General features: G+C 39.5%; 2 protein-coding genes across 2 annotated transcripts in view; both read left to right on the plus strand.

The window, feature by feature from the left end:
* The window catches only part of ppp2r5a (protein phosphatase 2, regulatory subunit B', alpha isoform), a 60,519-nt gene extending 46,225 nt beyond the window's left edge, over positions 1-14,294 (plus strand). The window contains exons 5-13 of the mRNA XM_026143355.2: positions 3,725-3,855; positions 6,952-7,011; positions 7,917-8,025; positions 8,348-8,401; positions 8,566-8,616; positions 8,707-8,826; positions 10,132-10,259; positions 11,095-11,196; positions 12,219-14,294. Coding sequence (XP_025999140.1) covers positions 3,725-3,855; positions 6,952-7,011; positions 7,917-8,025; positions 8,348-8,401; positions 8,566-8,616; positions 8,707-8,826; positions 10,132-10,259; positions 11,095-11,196; positions 12,219-12,459 — 996 coding nt within the window. The 3' untranslated portion in view covers positions 12,460-14,294. The remainder of the gene's footprint in view (positions 1-3,724; positions 3,856-6,951; positions 7,012-7,916; positions 8,026-8,347; positions 8,402-8,565; positions 8,617-8,706; positions 8,827-10,131; positions 10,260-11,094; positions 11,197-12,218) is intronic.
* Positions 14,295-14,426: 132 nt separating this feature from the next.
* opn8c (opsin 8, group member c) lies at positions 14,427-21,821 on the plus strand. The gene is given in 5 exon segments (XM_080289807.1): positions 14,427-17,885; positions 18,008-18,339; positions 20,554-20,829; positions 20,832-20,873; positions 20,875-21,821. Coding segments are annotated over 5 exon segments (1,230 nt in total). The 5' UTR covers positions 14,427-17,482; the 3' UTR covers positions 21,052-21,821.
* Positions 21,822-22,417: the final 596 nt, after the last annotated feature.

The raw sequence follows: 22,417 nt of genomic DNA on the forward strand, positions 1-22,417 counted from the left end.
AGTGGTGTCAGTTCATTGTGACATTTGGCACAGCTACATCATAAATAATTTTTTATCGTTCAACTACAGCTGCATTTATGATCTCAGATCTAAAAGTGTTGATAATATTGTTTTTAATTTATATTTGGCGCTACCTTTGATTAAAATCTCATGTGACAATGTGACTTGATGTTTTGAATCGCACACTAAAGTGTGGTCATCTTAAATAACCAAAACAGCTTGTGAATACAGATGGACTAATTGTTTGAAGAGTCCTCTCACCACGGGTCACAGGCAGGAGGCAGATGGCCAGAGGAGAGGAGGCACTAATTAAAGAAGTGAGAGAAACCACAAGTATGAGCATGGTGCAATAATATGATATCCCTGTTAGCAGCTATGCATTGCTATTTATTTGACAATCAATAAGGACCTCCAAAACGCCCAAAAACTGAAGTCACATCTGCTAACACAGAGTGCCGTGTCATTCTCATGCAGTACAGCTGAGCCGTTAATGTGACATTGTCCGGTCAGTGTCAGTGAGTGCCTGAGGTTTTATACGCAAATAGAAAGCTGTTGTTTCACTTGAAAGTCATTGCAGTCAGTTTTTAACTCATCTTGCATGTACAGTACGTCTCTGTTCATGTTGTCTCAGCATACCTGGACAGGTCTATCAGAGGGGCCCAGTTTTTTAACATGTACTCTAAATTCAGTAATAACTGGTTTCCATGGTTGTCATCTGTGCAGACTCATAATATTGTCATATATTCCTTTACATATTCAGTGGTTAATGAAATTAAATCTGACATAGACCTCCCTTATTTGTGAAAAAATACTCCCGATGACTTTATCCAGTGTCACCCTGTCATTGTTAAATATTTATATTACCTAAGGCACAAACAATATGTCTGAATAGCATGCTTTCATTTCATTTAAAAAAACCTCCAATGTTCACATCCACATAACATTTTGTCATCACTGATAGTCGATCTGGTGTAATAAAGTTCAGCTGAGAGATCAGAGCGATTCATTTTCTGTCAATCAAGTTATTGTTTCAGCCCTGCTGCTGCTCCGACCCCCTCGGGGTATTTTCATGGAAACGACTAATCACTGTTTTGGTTTTGGCTTATAAATAAAATATTTAGTTACAGTTACATAAGTTAACATTTTTTCATAACATACATTTATCACAAAGTAAACATTAGAAAGTGTTGGTGGATAACCTTTGAAAATGACTCCTGACAAATTGAGTTACTTCATCACTTTGATGGAGAAATGTTGTTACTCTAGCAGGTGCTATGAAGCAGTCCTGCTTTAAAGAAATCAGCACAACATCTTGCAGATAGTTTGGATAGCTACTTTGGAATTAGTGTGTCGGTTTTCTGCGATTTATGTATATTTTATAAATTTGTACTCCACTCAATCCTCAACGTAGTGAGTCATGTTTGCAGTTATGCATGGGTGCTGTGTCTGCATTGTTTTGCCAGGTAATGTGAAACTGTAAAGCTGTTGAAATTGGACTCGGAGCGAATAAATCCTGAACAACAGAAAAGAGAAATGACTTCAGAAACAACTGAGTCTGTACATACAGTATTAGGGGAAAGCTAGATGTGCCGTTGGTCCGATTGTCCCCCAAACACTGGGGTGTGACTGCAGAGGAGGTTACCCCACTTTAGCAGCCACCCCACGTAAAGCACAATGCATGGCCCAAAAGCAAAAATCAATCAGTAATAGTTAGTCTCAAAAACAACAAATTTAATCTCCACTTTTTGACCTTTTTTCCTCAAAATTTTGACTTTGACTATTCTTAATGTCACACAAAATATAAACTATATAATGTGTAAATGTATCCATTAGTTGAATATCTTGCATTAAGTACATTAACCAGCTGGTGAAGGCACTGTGATAGTATTGTCCTGTTTTCTCAGCATCCTGCTGAAGTGGTCTGACCAGCTGCTTTCATTTCAAAATAACTCAAAGTAAATTAAACCAAACAAACATTTCATGATCCATAGTTTGTCTGTTGTATCTCATGTTTAATTGTGATCTATACAGTTTGAAACAAACTGGGAAATATGGGAATGACCAGGATGTGCTCTAATGAACCAGAGGAAAGCCTAATAGCTAGCTGCTCATTTGCAGCATAGAGAAAGTGGTTGTGCCGTTTAACAGCCAGATTTTTGGTTCTGAGCTGAATGAATGTGAATCAGCACCGTGCAGAAGAACAACATGTGAAACCCTTTTTCTGGATATAGTTAAAAATAGATGTCAGCTCTGTCACCGAGGTGCTGATGACATGCTAGTGGAAGATGAGTGCCATGTCCCGAAGCTGATCAGAGCCTGAAAACACTCCATTTGAACTCGGTGGCATCGGCTTGGCTCCCTTCAACAGTATTGTAATAATGAGTCATCGCATGTTAATGCAAGTGGCTGCTTTACACCAGGGCTCTCAAATCTGTTTAAATGATAGAGAATTCACTCACACATGCTCTGTGCTTGTTAGAGAAGATGTTGGTAGCTGGTTAAGCACCTCATGTGTTGTCTCTTATGTATATATGTTTGCATAATTTAAGGTGACAGCTGGCTCAGTGAATGTAAGTCACTTTAATCTGTTTTTAATAATAAGATGTGTCAAGAGACAATGTGGCAGTGTCAAACAGTCACTTGATGTGATGAAAGCCATGAAGAATTATAACCTGAATATACACCTCCCCCTTTCTTTACACAGAGTGGGTCTGCTGCTTTACTCTGTGAGCAGTTTGACTGTAAACTGACCCTTTTTTGATAGGGAGTAGCTGCTCTGCACCAGACAACATACAGAAATAGCAAGTTGATTACCGAATCATAAGCAGTATGCCAGTTGATAGCCACTACGACATCATATGATTTTATTTTATTTTTTAGAATTCTGACTATGACAGCGTTGGATTTCTTTCACCAGAAGTGAACATCTTTGGATGAGTGGGTAGACTTCAAGTTAGCCACCTTGAGTAGCGATGTGCTGCTGAATGCAGTTAAGCGTGCACTATTTTTGGCCATCAGGAGTACTGTGGAGTGTATCCAGAGGGATCTTTAATTAACTAAACGCCTTTCTTACTTCCAGCTTGTCATATGATGCAAAAATTAAGATGAGCAAGAACGAAACAATTACCCAGCTCACTTTCCTCAGTAGGGCAAAAATGATACACGGAAATAAACAGCTCCCTAGAATCTAAAAATACTGTCCAGCACTAATAATCTGTATGGGTGCAATGCACAAGCACACACATAGCTCTGCTAGTTAATGTTAAGTAACATACTAGAACTAGAACTTCACTCAACAAAACACGCGCACACACAGAATGAAGAAGTCCAGTTTAATGATTTATTTTTTAAATCTCCAAAAATAAGCTGTACACAGCCAAGAGGTACACAGAACTGCTATCACAGTGTGTGATCTTCACAACATTTCAGTATTAAGAAGAAAGCATTACATATTTACGAAATACAAAATTGAGCCACACTGCACACCAGAGGCAGTGTATTGAATGAGTCATATAGTAGTATCATAGTGAGATGAAATGCGTCATGAACTAAACTCAAAAGATGACTGATTATATCTTACCGTGACTATTATTAATCAGAGGAGCACGTCACAGCATTTAAAAATATACGCTTTTGTGTCCAACCAGTGACGACCACCAACCGACCTTCAGAAGGCCTAATAATACTGTGCTAAGTGTTCAAGTGTTTCTCTTTCTCTTTAAAGTTGCTGGAGCTGTTTGACAGTGAGGACCCAAGGGAGCGGGACTTTCTAAAGACCATCCTGCATCGAATTTATGGAAAGTTCCTGGGATTGCGGGCCTTCATCAGGAAGCAGATTAACAACATTTTCTTGCGGTGAGTTAACAGCAGGTAGAAAACGTGTCTTAGTTCATATTTTTTCTTATATGTGGTTTTAAAGAACACGTGGCAGAAAATCACCAAAAAACACGCCAATTAAGCAGTAACCACAAGCATACAAGAGGTTGGTTTTAATGATCAGAAATAAGTTATCTTAAATATATGCACATCGGTCATTCATGTGTGTAGTCACCTCCTAGAGGCCCATTTTGAGCTGGGAAAATCCCTGTAATCAGAATGTCTCTAGATCCAAACACCTGTTCCCTGTATTTGTTTTTACCTGTCATTAGCCAGTTGCTCTGAGTTAGACTAGAGGCTTGGCCTTCTGGGACAGAAACCAACAGGCAGTAGCTTCCCGTGAAGTATGTAGTCTTACACAAGAACTTTCTCGGGGGACTAAGCTTTTGTTTCAACCTGATAAGCCAGTCACTAAATTTAGTTAAGGTATCAAAAAGTCTTTTGGGATATAATGCAAATTAAGGGCATATAAAATAGACCTAAGAACATCTATAACTTATTATGTACTGTCTTTTTACGATAATTTTTGTTATATTTACAATTTAAAAAGAGTGAGAAGAAAAAGAAGAAAGGATAAAGTTTAACAGCTGTTAATGGATACATTTGAACAGGTGTTTTATAGCACTTCACTGAGTACATGTAGCCCAATTTGATCTGTAGTGAGTTGGGCCAGGAAAGCAGCTGCACTGTAAACCCCTATGGAAAAACCCAAAAAGCACTTACATTTTTTGGTTGTCACTAAACAGACTAAAATCTTTCACATTTAATGAGATTTTTTTTTTAATGAATAAATGTCAAGATTATTGTGGGGGTTTTTTTTGTTTGTTTGTTTTTACTTTTAGCAGGTTCTCTTAAAGACACAAAACCTTTAAAGTTTGTTTTCATTTTGTTTTGGGGTTTGGGGTTTTTTGTTTTGTTATCTGATTTAAACAACGTATTTAGATCTGATATTTTTCTCTACTGTTTCAAGAATAAGAATTATTATGTTTCTTTACTTGTGTAGTATTGGGTCATCAGATCATCTTCATTTATTTCTGACTAAACAAAACAAGAAGAGGCACAAAACCAATACAAACCTGTTTTGAGGTATCATTAGATATTGTTTTGGCCTCCTCTCCTTAACGGTTCTTCTATATAAGTTCGACCAAATATGAAAAAAGTTCCCACCCGATCCCCAAACAAATGATGCTAGATGGCCTCCCTTCCCTGAGCTTGGTTCTGCCTGAATTTCTTCCTATTAAAAGGGAGTTTTTCCTTCCCACTGTCGCCAAAGCGCTTGCTCATAGGGGATCATCTCATGGTTGGGGTTTCTCTGTATTATTGTAGGGTCTTAACCTTACAATATAAAGCACCTTGAGGCAACTGTTGTTGTGATTTGGCACTATACAAATAAAATTAAATGGAATTGAGTTGAAAATTGAACAAATGAAAAAAATGTACTTGCATACTATGAACATTTTTGCGCTACATTATGTGGTGATGTATTCCCCTCTAACACCATGATATGTTGAGGGGATTGTTAAACAGGTGAGAGTCTTGGTGTATTTGGTACTGCACTTCTGTCAGTGATGCAAATTCATCATCTGACTGTTAACGAGAGGATACGGACAACCGTACAGAAAACCCCCTGGGTTCGTCAGCATGACTTTACATTACAATTCACCGGCTGCACACCCCAGGCTTTAAGCAGACTTCAAAGGAGTGCAACAGGAATGACTTGACCGTCTTTACTCCAGCTCTCCACGTCTGCACCAGAGGTTTAAGGTTTATATCTCACAGAATAAGCTGTCCCCAATAAAATCAACTAAATATTCTTCTGAAAAAGTATTACAGCGGTATACAACAAATTTATTAGAACCAAACAACAGCTACCCTAAATTAAACATTTTCTAAATACCAAAATCATGTTGTGTAATGGTTAATTTACCTATATGCAGAAGCTCTTTAATCAAAATTATATTTTTAATGCTAAAATATAATTATTGTTGTTGTCCATGAATTTTTAAATTAGCTGTTTTATTTATTTATTTATTTAGTTAGTTTTAAAAGCAGAAAAATAGTAAAGCAAATAATTTTTTTTAAATTAAGATACCAAATTGCAGCAATTAATTCCTGAACATGCACATTCTTTTTATTGGCTGAATGTTATGTTTGACTAACTTCTTAGAGAAGTCTAGTGTGTCAGCTCAAATTTGGATATATTAAAAAGAAAGTAAAATTTTTTAGTTTTGAGCAAGTTTTTTGATAGATTTTTGAAAAACTGATGAGCAATGTATTCAGTCAGTTCTTTTCAGTTTTAGTGTTTCTGGTCTGTTCAGTTGACCACCTCTTGCACAAAGTGAGCTAAAGTCTTCACTCAGATTCACTCCAGGCCTTAAACACCAGGAGAAGTAAAACGGTTCAGTTGGAGGTGTCACTTACTCCTGGCAGCAGTGTGTTGTGTCCTTACTGCTCCTGTTGCTGCGTGACAATGAGCTTCAGATGATTGAAACAGGGGACACTTGATGTCATTTCCAACAGGCAAGGTGGCAAAACGGGTGCACCCACTTTGACCATCTGCCGTAGAGGATAAAAATAGTGCCACAGTTGTCAGGCTCTGTCTGTACATACCAGGTCTGCACAGCTAGATGGAAATGTGTTACCAAACAGACGAGCTAAATGATGCATGGATCATTTACTTACATAAGAGCCTCCCAGTGTGAAGCCAAATATGTTTGATTTTTCCAGATAATTATTCATTGCCTACATAGATTAGACTTATTTAGCTTTTTCCTTTTGGCTGCAAGTATGCAGGCGATGCCCGTTTTCTGTGGGTTTATTTTTAGGCTCCAATCATAAATTAGCTAATTATAAAGGCTATGATGGTATAATTTTGTTTGTATTCTTGATTAGGAATCATGAAATATCAGTGTAATGGTACTTACCCAACTTGGATCCCAAATCGGAGTGATAGCATTTGAAAGGAGCGCAGCGTTGGGAGCGGTGCTAATCAATTGTTCTGATCAGGGTGCTCTGCTTTCACAGTTGTGACGTGTTTGATAATTTCAATCGTCAATGTGTTTGCTGCTGTTCCAGGTTCATATATGAAACCGAACACTTCAATGGAGTTGCTGAACTGTTAGAGATCCTGGGAAGGTGAGTGACAAAATGTTGTGTGATGTAAAGTTACACAGTAACTGTACACTAAAGCTGATCATCAGACACGTTTATTGATCTATGAATTGAATGAAATTGTAACTTCTAAGAAAGATTTCTTTGTTATATAAGATGTTAAACCCATAAAATGATCCCCAATTCATAATAACCACTACCATTGGTCATAGTTTAGTCACACTTACAGTGATCAGCTAAAGGGTTTTCATCAAAATTGTGCTCAAGATCAATGTCACATACAACATAACCTGCATGGACACCACTTAAAATTCCACCAAATCCTTGATCCTGATGTGTTGATTCAACAATTTTAGCAAAGTCGTTAACATCACTTTCTCCGTGTTGATTAATTGTGCATAACAAACCATAGAAATAATCATGAAATGCTAAATGATCTTGAAATATTGTATGTTGCATATTACCTGATAGAAGGTGGTGATCATGGAGGGAGCGATCCTATTGGTTGACTCCCACACTGCAAAGGTGTGGTTGTGGCCTCACATTAGTAAAACGATGATGTGATGGTGTGCTCACATATTTTCCTGCTCAATATGGCCGTGGTTAATACTGACCATGCAGTCATAGCACTCAGACACCCTCAGTTGGTAGTGAATGAGATTAATTTGACCTGGTCATAACTTTTGAGCCCACTTGGACGTCTCAATGGGTTTTAATCCTCATTGGTTTGTGCAATACAGCCAACCAGTGACAAGAAAACGTATCACTATCTTGTGTAGTTACAATAACCTGCGAGTTAGTTTTACTTGTTAATGTTGAGGTAAAAGGCTCTTCAGGCCTTTTTAAAGCCATGCTCTGCTCTATTCTCACAGTTCATGCTGCTGTTTTGTGTGTAATCTAACGTTGTCCTGCTGTTTCTATGTTTGCAGTATCATCAACGGGTTTGCGTTGCCTCTGAAAGCCGAGCACAAGCAGTTTCTGATGAAGGTGCTCATCCCGTTACACACAGCTAAAGGATTGGCTCTTTTTCATGCACAGGTAGAGGAAACTCTTCACCATGTCCTGGAAACATTATTGGGGGTTTTGATTTGTGCCATTGCACAGAAACTGTTAGACTGTTTATAGCTGAATTATGAAGCTGCTTGTCTCAGGAGGATTAAGCAAGGCGATGGTGTAATCTCTGTACTGCAGCACCTTCTAGTGGCTTGGAAATTAAAATACTTATTTAAGAATTCACTGCTTTGTTCAACACAGTGTGGATTCATTAAAATAATTATATTATTTTCAAATGGTGTGATGCCTGCTTTGTCTGATGCAATTTTTGGGTTTGTTTGTGTTTATTTTTATCTGTGCTCCTCAGCTTGCCTACTGCGTGGTGCAGTTCTTGGAGAAGGATCCTACGCTTACCGAGCCGGTACTTTTTTTCTTTTCTTTAATCATTTCTCCCACTGAAAGCACAAAGACTAGGCACTATATTTGTCTACACTGCAGAGAAATGTGTTGTGGATGCTAAAAGCTGCCCACTCAAATTGACACGAGAGAGAAAAACTCAAGGAATATTCTGTTTCTTTTTCAAAGGTGATCCGTGGTCTGCTGAAGTTTTGGCCTAAAACCTGCAGCCAGAAAGAGGTAGTCTGCATGTCTACAAATAGACAACACGTTTAAAAATCTGTATGCTGCCAGCCACATTTCAATATTCTGCACCTCCTGTCCAATTAGGTGATGTTTCTTGGCGAAATTGAAGAGATTCTGGATGTCATCGAACCAACGCAGTTCAAAAAGATCCAGGAGCCACTATTCAAGCAGATCTCCAAATGTGTGACCAATCCACATTTTCAGGTATGCTTTTAAAAATATTGCAGTATAAAAGTTTATCTTTAAAGCTGTTTTTCACACACGAAAGGTGGTGTTGCTCATAAGAAGTACAGAAGGTGGTCATCTGTGCCCAACATGTTCTTACTACAGGAAGTGCTGTTTCAGGGTTGAGGACCAGCACATTAAAGAAAAAGTGCATCAAACATTTTTAATATTTGTAATATATTTTTTTGATGGTAGTGGTGGTTTGTGTTAGTAATTTTGTATTTTGTTTATTAATCATTAGTTAGATGCTGTTAATATTTCAGTTAATTCAGTTTTATTTCTGTAGCACCAGTTTACTACAACGATTGTCTCATAGCTCTTTTTATTGAAAGCTAAAGACACTACAAGGGAAAACCCTAACAATCAGGTAGCCCCCTATGATCAGCCCAGTGACCGTGGGGAGAAAAAAACCTTTAACACGAAAAGACTTCCTGTATCACCCGACTGGGTTATGGGCAGCAATATCTTTTAACTGGCTGGTGAATGAGGGGAAAGTGAAAAGAGGAACATAGAGCAAAAGAACACAAGCTAGTTATAATACCAGAAAGTAGTTGCATCCCCTGGAAACCGAAGCCAATAGCAGCGTAACTAAGGGATGTTTCAGGGTGATTTTAATTCTGCGGGTTAATTCTGTGAACCCAGCTGTGGTTGTTCAGTAATGGAAGGCTTAGATCATTATGTTGGCAAGAACAGGAGTTAAATATTGAAGGGAAATGCTCAGATGGTCTGTTCTGTGTTTCTGTAGTGTAACATGAACCGCTAGTACATTAGTTAATGCTTTACTTATCACAAGCCACACAAACGCTTCCTTTGAGAACCGTGGCTCTGTTTAGTTTAGTCAGGGCAGGAAGCAGGACACTCAATGGCCACTTGAAAGCTATGAAAATCACCAGACTGTTCTCTTTAATTGTCTCACAAAGACCGTGCGTAGACCTTGCTGCTGAATGAATGAATCGAATGTCTGATAAAATTGTGTTGAGCATTTACGTTCTTTGATTCAACCTATAGGCTGCAGTGCACATGTAAAAGTGGTGTAAAACCCTTAATGAAATAAGAAAACTGAATTATGTTTAGCCTGAAGTGTCTTATAAACCAACAGCTTTTCTCGTGTTATCATGACTGCTACATAGAAATTACCCATGTAAAGCTGGATTTATGCAAGAGGCACATGTCTGAAAGGGCTTTGGTCCCCTACTTTCTGAGCATCATTATCATAACACTCCCAAATTCCAGTCAGCTTTCATTGTTTAAACTGGAGTTTTTCTTCTTTCTCTGTGTTTGCAGGTAGCAGAGCGGGCGCTCTACTTCTGGAATAACGAGTACATCCTCAGCCTCATCGAAGAGAACATCGACAAGATCCTTCCCATCATGTTTGGCAGCCTGTACAGAATCTCCAAAGAACACTGGAATCCGTATGTACCGTGATCGCCGCGCGCTAGAAACAATTGTTATGTAATGAATAAAAGTCAAAGGACCGCTTTCAACCTCATCTATGAAAATGTGCACTGAAACCTGTTGCTGTGTCTGTGTTAAGGCTGCTCTCGTGAGCTTTTCTTAAGAATGTGTTAACATGTACACATGGCAGGCGATACAAAAAGACACCATCATGTCTGGCACGTCTCACACATCATTTAGCATAGATCTTGGAGGTCAAAGTATTACAAACCTCTCTGAGAACAGTGCATGCTCTTATAACCCGCTTACAGGGATTTTGATCATGAGTGGTTAACTTGGAAAGCTTAAAATAATGAATATTGTTCAAGCTTTCCTGAAGCCAACAGTCACCTGTCACACACATTTACGAGTAGGATGTAGCTCACACGTGTTTCTGCATCGCTTTGTACTGTTTTCACTGTAAAAGCGGTGAAGCTAAAGCTAATATGGCCAATTCATTCAGCTGATTTGCCTTCCTGTTTATGATTAGCTGCGCTCGCACTTCTCGATTCAGGTTGTCAATTGCCATTTGGCACTTAGAGACTTGTTGACACGCACACACAAAACTTTAGGGTGTGTGTAATCCAGTTATTTATTAAAACAAGGTCTGAGCATCACAAAAACTACAGAAGTTTCTAACAAAAATGTAAAGTCACTAGGAGATGGAGAAATGTGTGTGAAAACTAGAGTGTTGGCTGGTTTGGGAATGATTCACCAGCAAATAGATTTTCTGCACAGTTACAGCGAAATATGACATCCACTCATGCACATTTCACAGCTGTGTTGCTGATGGCAGTCTCTGTTGTGTTGCAGGACAATCGTAGCTCTAGTCTACAATGTGCTGAAGACGCTGATGGAGATGAACTGCACACTTTTCGATGAGTTGACGTCCTCCTATAAAGCAGACCGGCAACGGTGAGTGACTCAAACACTCTTTTTCCTGTCGTGTTTCTGTTATCTAAAGGAAAAATGTCTCTGAAGTGTTAAAGTAATGCTGTGCAGCCTCTGACACATAACTTCAGAAATCATTTAGAATGTTTTTGCTGATCTCATCTCTTTTTTTAATGTTTAATAGTGAAGAAATGGTCATTTTGGTTTGTTTTATGCATTTATCGTTACACCCAAGTTCTGTGTTCTTCCCACCACAGGATTATTCATTAATTGCACAACATTCACCTGTCGTTTAGTCACTGCCAAACATTCATGCGTGAACAGATCACTTCATGCACAGCCGACACAGCAGAAGGCGTTTTAATGAATGGGAGCAGAAGACGAGTGTCGGCAGGTCAAAGTAAAACTCACGCCTCCTCATGCAAATTCATTTAATGTTTAGCAACCAGAAGCAGAGTGGAGGAAAAGGAAGAAAATGAGTATTATATCCAGCATGGCTGACAATATTTCTGCTTGTAATAATGAATGCGAATTTAGAGGATCAAGACATTTAGTTTTAATCATAATTATAATTTGGACATTTATGCTCTTTTAGTTTTTGTCAACTACATATAATAACTGACTAAAGTATAAAATGTAAAACCTTGTTTTTACCAGTGAACGTTGCTACACACAGTTTAGTCTGTTATTTTCCTTGACATCAGATGTGAAATGTGTCCTTATGTCTCTTCACTTCCTCTCAGGTGTTCACGTTTTGTCACGTTGTTAGCCAAAGCCCTCTCCTGATTCCCCAGGGTCAGATCAAATGTGTGCATCTGATCTTACTACACAGCTTAATTAGTTCAGATTGGATGTCATCTCTCCAGAACATCTTGTTTTTATGAATTTCATCATATTTTTTTGTCCTCATGCATTAGTTTTTATTTCGTTAGGGAAAAATAGGTTGTTTTGATTAAAACTGTGATGAAAATTATTGGTTTGGTGATATCAACACTGGTGTCTGGTGTTTTGCTTAGTTTTTGTTTTTAAATACTGTGGTTTCACAGGGAAAAGAAGAAGGAGCAGGAGAGAGAAGAGCTGTGGAAGAAGCTGGAGGAGCTGAAGCTCGGTGACATGCCGCTGGTCCAGAACAACAGCCACGGGCTTCCGAGTGTCCAAAACAACAACAACAATAATAGTAACAGTAACCACGAGGACCAGGAAAGGAGCGCCGCTGCCGTTACCGCAGACAACAAAGACCCCGACGCCACCGCAGCTGTCAGCAAGAGCACCCCATGTGCCAAATGACACCGGACGTCAGTGTTTTACTCTGTAACGGTTTGATGCTGCGTTCAGGACTGCCGGGGTAGGATCAACAGAGACGTAAAAACACAAATCACACCTCAGCAGTATATGAAATCTACTTAGAGTGAACGCCAGCATTTCTTTGGCAAGAAAAAAAAAATCTATATTTCAACTTCAGACTATTTTTGGATGTTACAGTGTGGCTGCAGTATACTGTTTATTTGTCTGATCAAAGATTTATCCTTTCACATTTAGTTTCTTAACTGAAAATGTTTCTTTTCGGTATATTCGTTGTATGATACGCGGAGACGGGGGAGGAGATAACGATGACTTGAATTCAATGTTTCCGATTTGTGCTGCACTTAGAAGAGCTGAACAGCTATTTAAAGATGTCTATTTTTAATGTGCTTTTTCCTCATCGCTGCCAACACTTAAGAGAACGGCAAAAATTATTATTTTTTGTTTTGTGGGGTGGGGTGGGGGGGTGTTTGGGACCAGACCCAAAAAGTAAACATTTGGTGTGCATTAAGATACAGGAAAGCTAAAGAACACAACCATTTCCTTTTTTAAAGATGGCCAAAATGGATAGAGATATTAATCCCAGATATAGAGTGAGCACTCTGTAAATGACTCTGCCTGAGACGATGAATTTAATGAACAATAAGACTAAACACTTATTTTTGTGTTTCAGGTGTTGGTAAAATTGTATTCATCTGGGTGATGCCGATTTGAAAAATGCAGAGCTGTGTTTATAAAATCCTTTACACTAAAGTATTGAGAAAGAGCTTTTCAACAAAGGAAATATTTTTCTTAATAACTGGAGTTTTAAAGGAGGAGTTCAGCATTGTTTCTTTTTTTAAGGCGAGGGGAAGAGGTTGAATATATGTGGTGAATGTGAAGCAGCTGGCCTGGCTCTACCCTGAGAAATAAAATCCACCCAAACAGCACCTCCAAAGCTTAAAAATTAAAAAGAGATGTGGTTTGTTTAATCCATGCAGACGCCTGCGGTGTTAGAGTTGGAGAAGCTGGTGGGTGAACTTTATTAGCTTCAGGCTGCTTATTCAAACCAATCTTCACCTCTTACTCTGATATTTCCCAAGCTGCTAAACTATTCCTTTAAAAATGAAAAGAGAGAGACCTACAGTGCTATATTTTTCCAGTGTATTGATAACCCGAATATTTTTGGATGTTTCCCTTTTTTTTTGCAGCTGGCTCATGATGGGGATGCAGGATGCGCTTGAGTGTATATTTGTCGCGTGGGTGTATATGTGTATGTTAGCTTGGAGGCTACTTAAAGGGAAAATGCCACTTGGTTTCTGATTTAATGTACAGCGTAACATTTCAGTGGTCTGAGAAAAGTGTAGTCAGTGCAAAGACTTCCAAGCATCTTAGACATTTGATGCACAGAAGGCTTTCGTGCTACCATGTATTTTTATGTCCTAACCAAATGAGGCCCTTTATGACGTAGTGCAACAAAGGAAACCCTTTCTTTTACCATCTATGCCTCTTCACTGTCTCTTTTCTACAGACTTCATGAAGTCACGATTGCTTTTATTCTCCAGTTTCTGATGTTGACAACTGCTGAACGTCTTCATTAAACTATTGTAACTGCCATTGGATTGTAGGAACGACTCGTGAGAGGGTTTCTTTCTCTCGACTCTCTCTGAAGCTCGTAGTTTTCAAGCTTTATATTTTAGGTCAAGTCTTTCTGATGCCTTTTCTGTCAGTACAGCATTCCAGCCTCTGTGACATTGAAAGAAACTACATGGGGAGCCTGTTTTGTAATCACAGATCTTATTTAGGTTTCACCATTAAATAAAGTCTACTTTATCTTTCTACTCAAAGCCTCCAGTTGTCTTTTTTTTTTTTTTTTCTCCTTTGACTTTTTTGCTTTCTTGCAGTTCTTCATAGAGGTCAGCAGATGGTGCCTCGACCTGCCATAAGCAACAGTGATGATTATTATGCTTCCTATTGTGCAGCTCGGGGACCAGAACCAGCCCTGATGTGGTGCTATTATACCAGCATTGCTGCACAGGAGTGAAAATACATGGGAACTTAGCATAAAATTAAGGATTTTCAAATGTAGATCAATTATCTGAATCATTAAGTTTTAAATACTTGGTTTTTGGTTTGAAGGGCTCATGAAATCAGCTCACCAGAAGTTTGTTCTAACCTTTGTGAAGCAGGCATCAGAACATGATTGCACCGAGGTCATAAAGGGGTGGACAGGGTCAACAACAATAACCAGGTAGCCTCCGACATGCAAATGAACCCCCCCCCCCCCACTATTACGCCATCAACAGTTGATACAAGGCTTGATGGATCCATGCTTTCATGCTTGCATTTATCCAATTCTGTGTTGCCCATGTGAACTGTAGTTCAATTTCCTTTTCTTGACACAGGAAACCCACACCGGGTGTCACTCCTGCTGCAATCACCATCTGCATCAAGACTTGACATATTGTCCATTCAGAGATGCTCTTTTGCACATCTTGGATGAGTGAGTGGTTATTTGGGTTACTCAGTTTTCCTCACTTCAAAGCAGTCTGGCCATTTTCCTCTGACGTCAACAAGGTATCTTCACCCAGAGAAATGCTGCTCACTGGATGTTTTCATTTTTTTAGGCCATCTTCTGTGAAGCCTAAAGATGGTTGTCTGAGGCAGGCTGTCTGACAACCATACAAGTCACTTATATCACTTTTGTTCCCAATTCTGATGCTCAGTTTGAACTTCAGCATGCCATCTTCACCATGTCTACATATTAAAATGTGCAAAATGAGGTGACGGACACGTCTCCCAAGAAATGTGTGGCTCGAAAAGAACCACAAGTGAATCTCCGTTTAGCAGCTGAAACAGCAGGTCCTAGTTTTAACAGGTTTTGCAACACAGCTTTCAGGAGTGTACACTTGCATGTAATCCACTTAATCTTCCGAAAAGTTTAGCAAATACAATTTTGTGCATTGGGCTCACAGTGTGTGAGCCATGCGCAGGTTTTTGAGATCTCTAGACGTCACCTATCAGTTTCTGACCTCTGCATGGTGACATGTTGGTCTTTTGAGGCCAGAAGTGTCATATTTGGATGAGAGGGTGACTAATGCACCAAACTACTAAAACACTTAATATTCACTCACCAAAAAAGAATCATAAATGTCCCAGATGGTCTATATTAGTCAAAAAAAACTCCCATTAAAAATGCTTCAAAAGGAACCACAGCATAAACACAGCTTGCGATGATCCACCTACAGGTGGAAATGAAAGCAGCCATGCCACCTTCAGTTATAAAACACCACCTTCTCTATAGTTATTGTGAGGGCAGAAATAAGCCACAAAGAATGAAAACCAGTCTTTGTACCACGCTGTGAAAAGTTCATCTAATCTCTTAAGTTTTTTGTTTTTAATGTGGAAGTCTGACTCTCTTATAGACCCAGCTTCAACTGGCCACTGGAGGAACTGCAGTTTCTGGCTCTCTGATGTGGTTTTAAGTTGAAGTCAACAAAATGTTAAGGAATCGTAATATTGCAGGATTAAAAATAAACTAAACTATAATACCTTAGAATAAATGGAAAAATAGCTAGTTAGGCTGTTAAAGCCCAGGCTCTTGGAGATATTGTGGTGGCATTTGCAAGTTAAGCCAAAGTCCTTATAACGTCCTTGTCTATAGAGCTCCTGGATCCCCATCCTCAGTGTATTTGACGGACATCACACACTTGAGTTACCATGGCGACAGAACCCCATGCATAAAAGAAAGTCAGCCTCATCTCCCTTTGACAGACAGGACTGGATTTCAGCCACTGCGGCATCAGCAACACCAGCAGCAGCGACCGATGCCTCTGAACTCCTCTGATGGAAACCGGACCACCTCCGCCTTCACCTCCAAACTGACCCCAGCTGCTGACATATGCGTGGGACTGGCCATCTTCTCCATCGGTATGCTGAGTTATCTGTTCTCTCTATTTCTGCTTTACCTGGAAAACAAAAATGCTGTTGACTATTTTTTTGATAAGCTTAATTCACGCCTTTAAGTTATAAAAAGTGCTTTAATTTCCACTAAATATAAAGTATTTAAACTTTAATCATTTCATTTTCTTTTTCTTTCCATTGGTTCGTTTTCAGTGAACTTCTCAGATCTTATATTTGACTTTTATTTGTCTGCAGGGCTCAGTCGCTCATTAAACTAGTTACACTTGACTAGGAGCGCTGAAGGTGTGCATTGCAATAGCAGTAACTATAAGTAAGGATTTAACCTGTATTGTGTTGTCACTCATATAAATGTGTGCTCGGTTTGCCTCTAAGACGTCAATAATCCAGTTATTCTGCATGGTGGCTCTCACTTTGATATGTACGACCTAAAAATGAACTCCTAGCATGTCAGACTGCTGGGCAAATAGTGCAAAGTGCCCATAAGAAGGTTATTCTGCTAAAGATGGTTTTCTTAGATTTTCCACACAAGTATACAACATCTGCCGACATCAGGTGATTCTCAAACTAATGAGCAACACTCATATTAACAGCTGGATATCGCAAAATAAGAGGGAAATATTTGTTGCTGCTCCAAAAAGTCAAGAACAAAAAAAATTGTTCCTATTTGTTGTCCTTGAAACACAGTGATCAAAACAGGAATCTTGGCTGAAAAAATCAAAATGTATTTGCTTATGTGAGTTTTGTGGAATTTATTTTGTTTTTTCAGGGGAAAACAAATCGCACTGATGTAGTCAGAAAGCCTCAGTTATCAAATATGATACCCTCGGCATTAAGAGTTTAAGTGTGTTGTATTTTATTTTTATGTATACTTTTATATTGCTTTTTTAAATTGCCTTGAGGCATCATTGTGAGCCTATGTTTTTATCTTTATATTAAACAACATTGACATTATCTGTAATTAAATGTGCTATTTAAGTAAAACTGACATTGGCATATCTGATGGGAACATTTTCCATGGGATACGCTCACTTTAAAGTAATAACGATGCCCTTTTGAAGGTATAAAATATGTAAACATTTTTTGCTTTGTCTCAAAAACTTTCTAAATGTTTGCTAACATTTTGGTCATAGCAATTATAAAAATAGTGTTGCTTCCAAAGAGGCCAAATGCTAAACGAATGCAGCAGTTTCCTTCTGACCTTCTTCCCGGTGCAGCTCTGCTCTCTGTAATGGGGAATGGGCTGGTGCTGGTGATCTGTTACCTCAGGAGGAAGAAGATGGTGGGCTCGGAGCTGCTGTGCGTCAACCTGGCTGTTGTCGACTTCCTCAGCTGCATCTGCTTCTACCCGCTCGCCATCCTGTCCTCCTTCCACCACGCCTGGCTGGGAGAAAACATCACGTGCGTTTACTACGGCTTCGGCTGCTACACCTTCGGCTTGTGCGGCATGTTCACCATCACTGCCATCAGCATCATCCGCTACCTAAAGACCTGCTACAGCTTGGCTTACGGTGAGGACTGTTGTTGTTAGTTAATAAGAATTTGATGCTAAGAGTAGTAGTTTCATGTAACTCATGTCCCAAATGCCCCCAATCTTGCAGTCTCTATCCTTTTTTTTGCCTTCTTGCTGTAGCTGTGTGGCTGAAAGGAACCAACATCCGCCTCTTGTGCTGTGCTATCTGGCTGGTTGCTACAGTGTGGTCCAGCTTCCCTCTGTTCGGCTGGGGCGAGTACGTCCCCGAGCCTTACGGACTGTCCTGCACAATCGCCTGGCAGGGTTATCACACCTCCGCCAAGGATGCCTTCTATGTCATCTGCTCCTTTGCCTGCTTCACGCTGGTTCCCGTCCTCCTCATTGTGGTGTCGCAGTGCAGGATCCTCTACAAGGTGTCCCGCTTCTCCTACTTGCTGTCTGCTAGGGGCATCCGCAACAACCTGCGCCGCGCTGAGAAGCGGCTCTCCATGGTGAGCTTCAGTCTTTACATTATATCTGCAGACTTGACAAACACACATGAACTGAGAATGTTGAGAGAATCCAGTCCAGGCAGCGCTCGAATTTGCTGCTGGGTGCACACCAACAGGAAATTCTCCATCAGTGGTCGAATAGTGCCAAAAATGACCACCCGTGTCTCTTCCTGATAACTGATCCTTGACCTCATCATCAGATAACTACACCAAACTAGTCAGGTCATATGAAAGAGAACAACCCGAATATCCCGTGAAAAACATCACTCAAATACCACACCTGTAATTTTAAAGAAAAATTAATATATACTAGCCTATAAAGTGAAACCAGATGCTTTTCATATTGAGCTCAGCTCATGTTGTCTATTCACACTGGGGAAATGATTAAGTGACCATGCAGCAAAGGATATTGAATAAGGAGGTGGCACGCAGGAGGAAAAGAGAAACACCACAGAGAAGATTCAAGAATGTAGTGATGCAGGATGTGCAGAGGTGTAACAGAGGAGGATGCTAGAGGCAGGATGGAGATGGAGGCAGATGATCCAGAGAAATTAGAGAGATTTTTTTTTCCATTTACATGTAAAACTATGTTCGGCACACAAGGCAAAAACTTTATAAGAATTAGAGTTAAATAAACTGTCTTTATAGAGTTATCTCAATATGCTTTATCTTGCAAAGTAAAAACCCTGCAATATATTAGCAGCTGGTGACAGTGGGAAGGAAGAAGTCCCTCCTGACAGGAAGAGGCCTGCAGCAAAACCAGGCTGGGTGTGAACCATGAATATTACAACAGCAGGGTATGGCATTAAATGAAAAACAGGCTAATAATTAGTATTTACATGCTAGTTGCCAGTTATATCTCCTTTCCTTTCATATGGGATGGTCCAGTGTATCTTAAAGGAGGTAATAAAGAAAGCAATGAAGCATCTTTCTTTAAGTTTTGGAGCTTTTATAATTTCGAACCTTTCTCTGTAAAATTCTCACTTTGACCTCGTGGCATTAGATCAGACTTTATCAGTTATAGAGGTATCACAGTACTAATGCATTGTGAAGGTCGTACAGGCATTCACATCTTTTACTCATCAGTCATTACTCATTGCTTTCATTTAGCCCTCTGTGCATTTTTATTGTGGTTGGAGATCGGATCTAAACTTAGATCTTCTTGGAGTTTTAAGGCAACAGCATATCTTGGTATGTAACAGGGTTTTGAACAAAGCTGATAATGACATGTATCTGTTAGAGACTTTGAAGCTGGAAGAAGAGCCTCCAGCGTTATCTCAGAACTAAACATTTGAGCCTCTTGTCTCTCCAAGTTGAGTCACACTTTATACTTGACTTGTCTTTTGTCTGTAGAACCTTTGATTTTGAATGTTTGACTGTCCTGCAGTTTATCACAGATACATTTCAGCCACATCAATCGATGTATTCTTCCTCTGAATGGAAGGGAGGATGTAATCAGTTCCGTTTGTCTATTTGTGTTTGTTAGCACTCTACTGTCCACAGGATTTCACATTTCTTTGTGATGGTAGATACCAATAACAGCTCAAGCTGATTTAAATTTGCTGAAAATCCCCTCGAGGTCACAACAAACCAACTTTATATTACTCACAATTTTTTATCGATTGTCTTCGTATTTTACAACAATCTAAACCTTGGGGGATACGAGTACCTAGGTTGGTTAAGCATTTGACCTTGACCTTCACTATTAGCACCCGAGGTCAAAGCTGACCTTGAAAAAAAATTCAAGAAATCCAGAGTACCAGGAGAGAGCCCACGAGGCCCAGAACACAGTGTGAGGCCCAGATGACCAAGAGGTTGTAGGGAGGAGTTGCCTCTGCTATGTTTTTTCTATTAATATTTAAGGGAACGGAAATGGGTTCATTCCAACCACACGAGATGGAAAAGATAAAGTGAAGGTAAAAATAACAAAAATATCGTTATATTTAAAAGAAACTCGTGTCGCTTTAAAAATAGAATTAGTGCCATAATTTTTTCCTGAACACGTCAATATTCACATGACCGTACGAGATCCGTTACTAGGAAAGTGTAGACATGAAATATTCAGTCTGCTGCACCACATGATCTTTGCTTTGTTTGAAAATGGATCGTTTCATAGGAAACAAGTTATTTGTGTGTCAGAGATGATTCATCAGGTCTCTGATTAGTTTCCAGTGTACTAACTTACCCTCTTTACTCTGTCGCTTCCCCTTCCAGATGTTTTTCTGCATCAGTTTGGGTTTTGTAATTGCCTGGGCTCCCTACGCTGTCGTGTCCTTCCTTTTCATTTTCCACAAGGAGCACCGGTACATGGCTCCGGAGGGTTTCGTGTTTCCCGCCCTCTTCGCCAAAAGCTCCCACATCTACAACCCATTCATCTACTTCTACTTCAACAAGACTTTCCAGCGGGAGCTCCACCGGCTGCTTCTCTCAACCTACCACAAGCTGGGAGGAAACCGAGTTGGGGTCCACGTTACCACAGCCCATCAGGCCCCAAACCCCATCCATATTCAGCTCCAGGAACAAGGATCCAGCCAAAAGAATAAATTGGGCTCGTCTCAGGGTGGAACTCAAAGCAAACATAAATGCAAAGTACTGCAGAGCAGCAACAACCACGACAGGCTGGTGTACACCTGCTGGGGCTCCACATCGAAGAAAGCCTCCACCATCTCCAATAATAAACCTGCCAGGGCCTCCATGCCTATCTCTATATAAACAAATTAATTAGGAGTCATTTCACTAATGTTTGAGAAATTGCTGACTTCATCATGTATCCCAACAACCATTAGTCTAACCCACGTGGGCCAGGGTACCACATAGTGTTGCATTTGAGTTCACTGAGATGAGCAGTTCACATATTTGGGCTAATTCTGTGTTGCCAGTGTTTCCCCTGCAGTGGCCGCAGCCTGCACCACTCTGTGTGTGTTGGGGAAGTTTTACAGTAAGAAACTTTTACCAAATGTCATCATCTATGTGGTCTTAACTGATCGTAAAGAAAGCTGAAGGGGTAAAAACCACATCAAAACTGTACAGATATATATATTTTTTTGCTATTTTGTCTCGTTTCTTGACTCGTGTTGTTTGGATGAGCAGCTCTTGAGAAAAGCTGCGACCAGTCTGCCCGTTCTGCACGACTACGTTTTGAACACACACTCACACACAATCAGTGAATGTATCTTTGTCGCTGTCCTCTTTTTCAAACAATAACTTGCCTGCATGTGATACGTTTGCAGGCTCTGTACTGCATTTGCTGATTTTGTAACTTATGCGTGAGACTGTGAGAACGTATTTCGACCAGTGTGTGTCCAAATACTTCGACTCAGAGAGAAAGCATGTGAGGACTGTTCACAGGCGTCAGACGAACTGGAATTCAGCTTGACACTGGAATTTCATTTTTTTAAAACGAGACTTGCAGTCTTTGAACATTTATGTAATTTGGACATTTCAGTGTTTCATTTTTAATAAACTTATAAAACAACTCAAAACCTGTTTTGTTTTTGTTTTTTTCTTTTTCATTATGAAATATTGTTTCTTGGCATAGTGGCCATTGTTGTGGGTTTTTTAGGCACGTCTTAATATAAATGATTCATCATCAGTGTTTTAATCCCTATGTTGCCACACTAACAGCTAACTTCTGGGGAAAGCGGTGATGATTTGTCAGCCCAGACTGTGCCACGAAATTTCATCACAACTGGGGAAACTCAGTTAAATTGTTTTTTATTTAGTTAAATATTTTCTTCTGAAATAAATAAATCACTTCATCAGTGTGGAAATGTAATAATACCTCTGAATGACGACAACAACAACAAAGCCTTGATTATAAAAACTAATCATTATTGGGTGCCATTAATAATTTAAAAGGGACTGACTCTGTGCGTCTGCAGTACAACAGAATAATTGATCCGAAGTACAAAAATCAAAATTGTTGTTCAAATCGGTTGACAAAGACTGGACCACAAAACTGTGAATAGAGCATGTGAGAAGGTTACTTTAAAGATGAACAACACAAATCCTTGACAACTATTTTAAAAAGAACTGGTGTGAAGGAGCGAAAAATCCATAACCTCAAAGAATAAGACGG

This window comes from Astatotilapia calliptera, chromosome 15, assembly GCF_964374335.1.
Source record: "Astatotilapia calliptera chromosome 15, fAstCal68.1, whole genome shotgun sequence".
NCBI lineage: Eukaryota > Metazoa > Chordata > Actinopteri > Cichliformes > Cichlidae > Astatotilapia > Astatotilapia calliptera.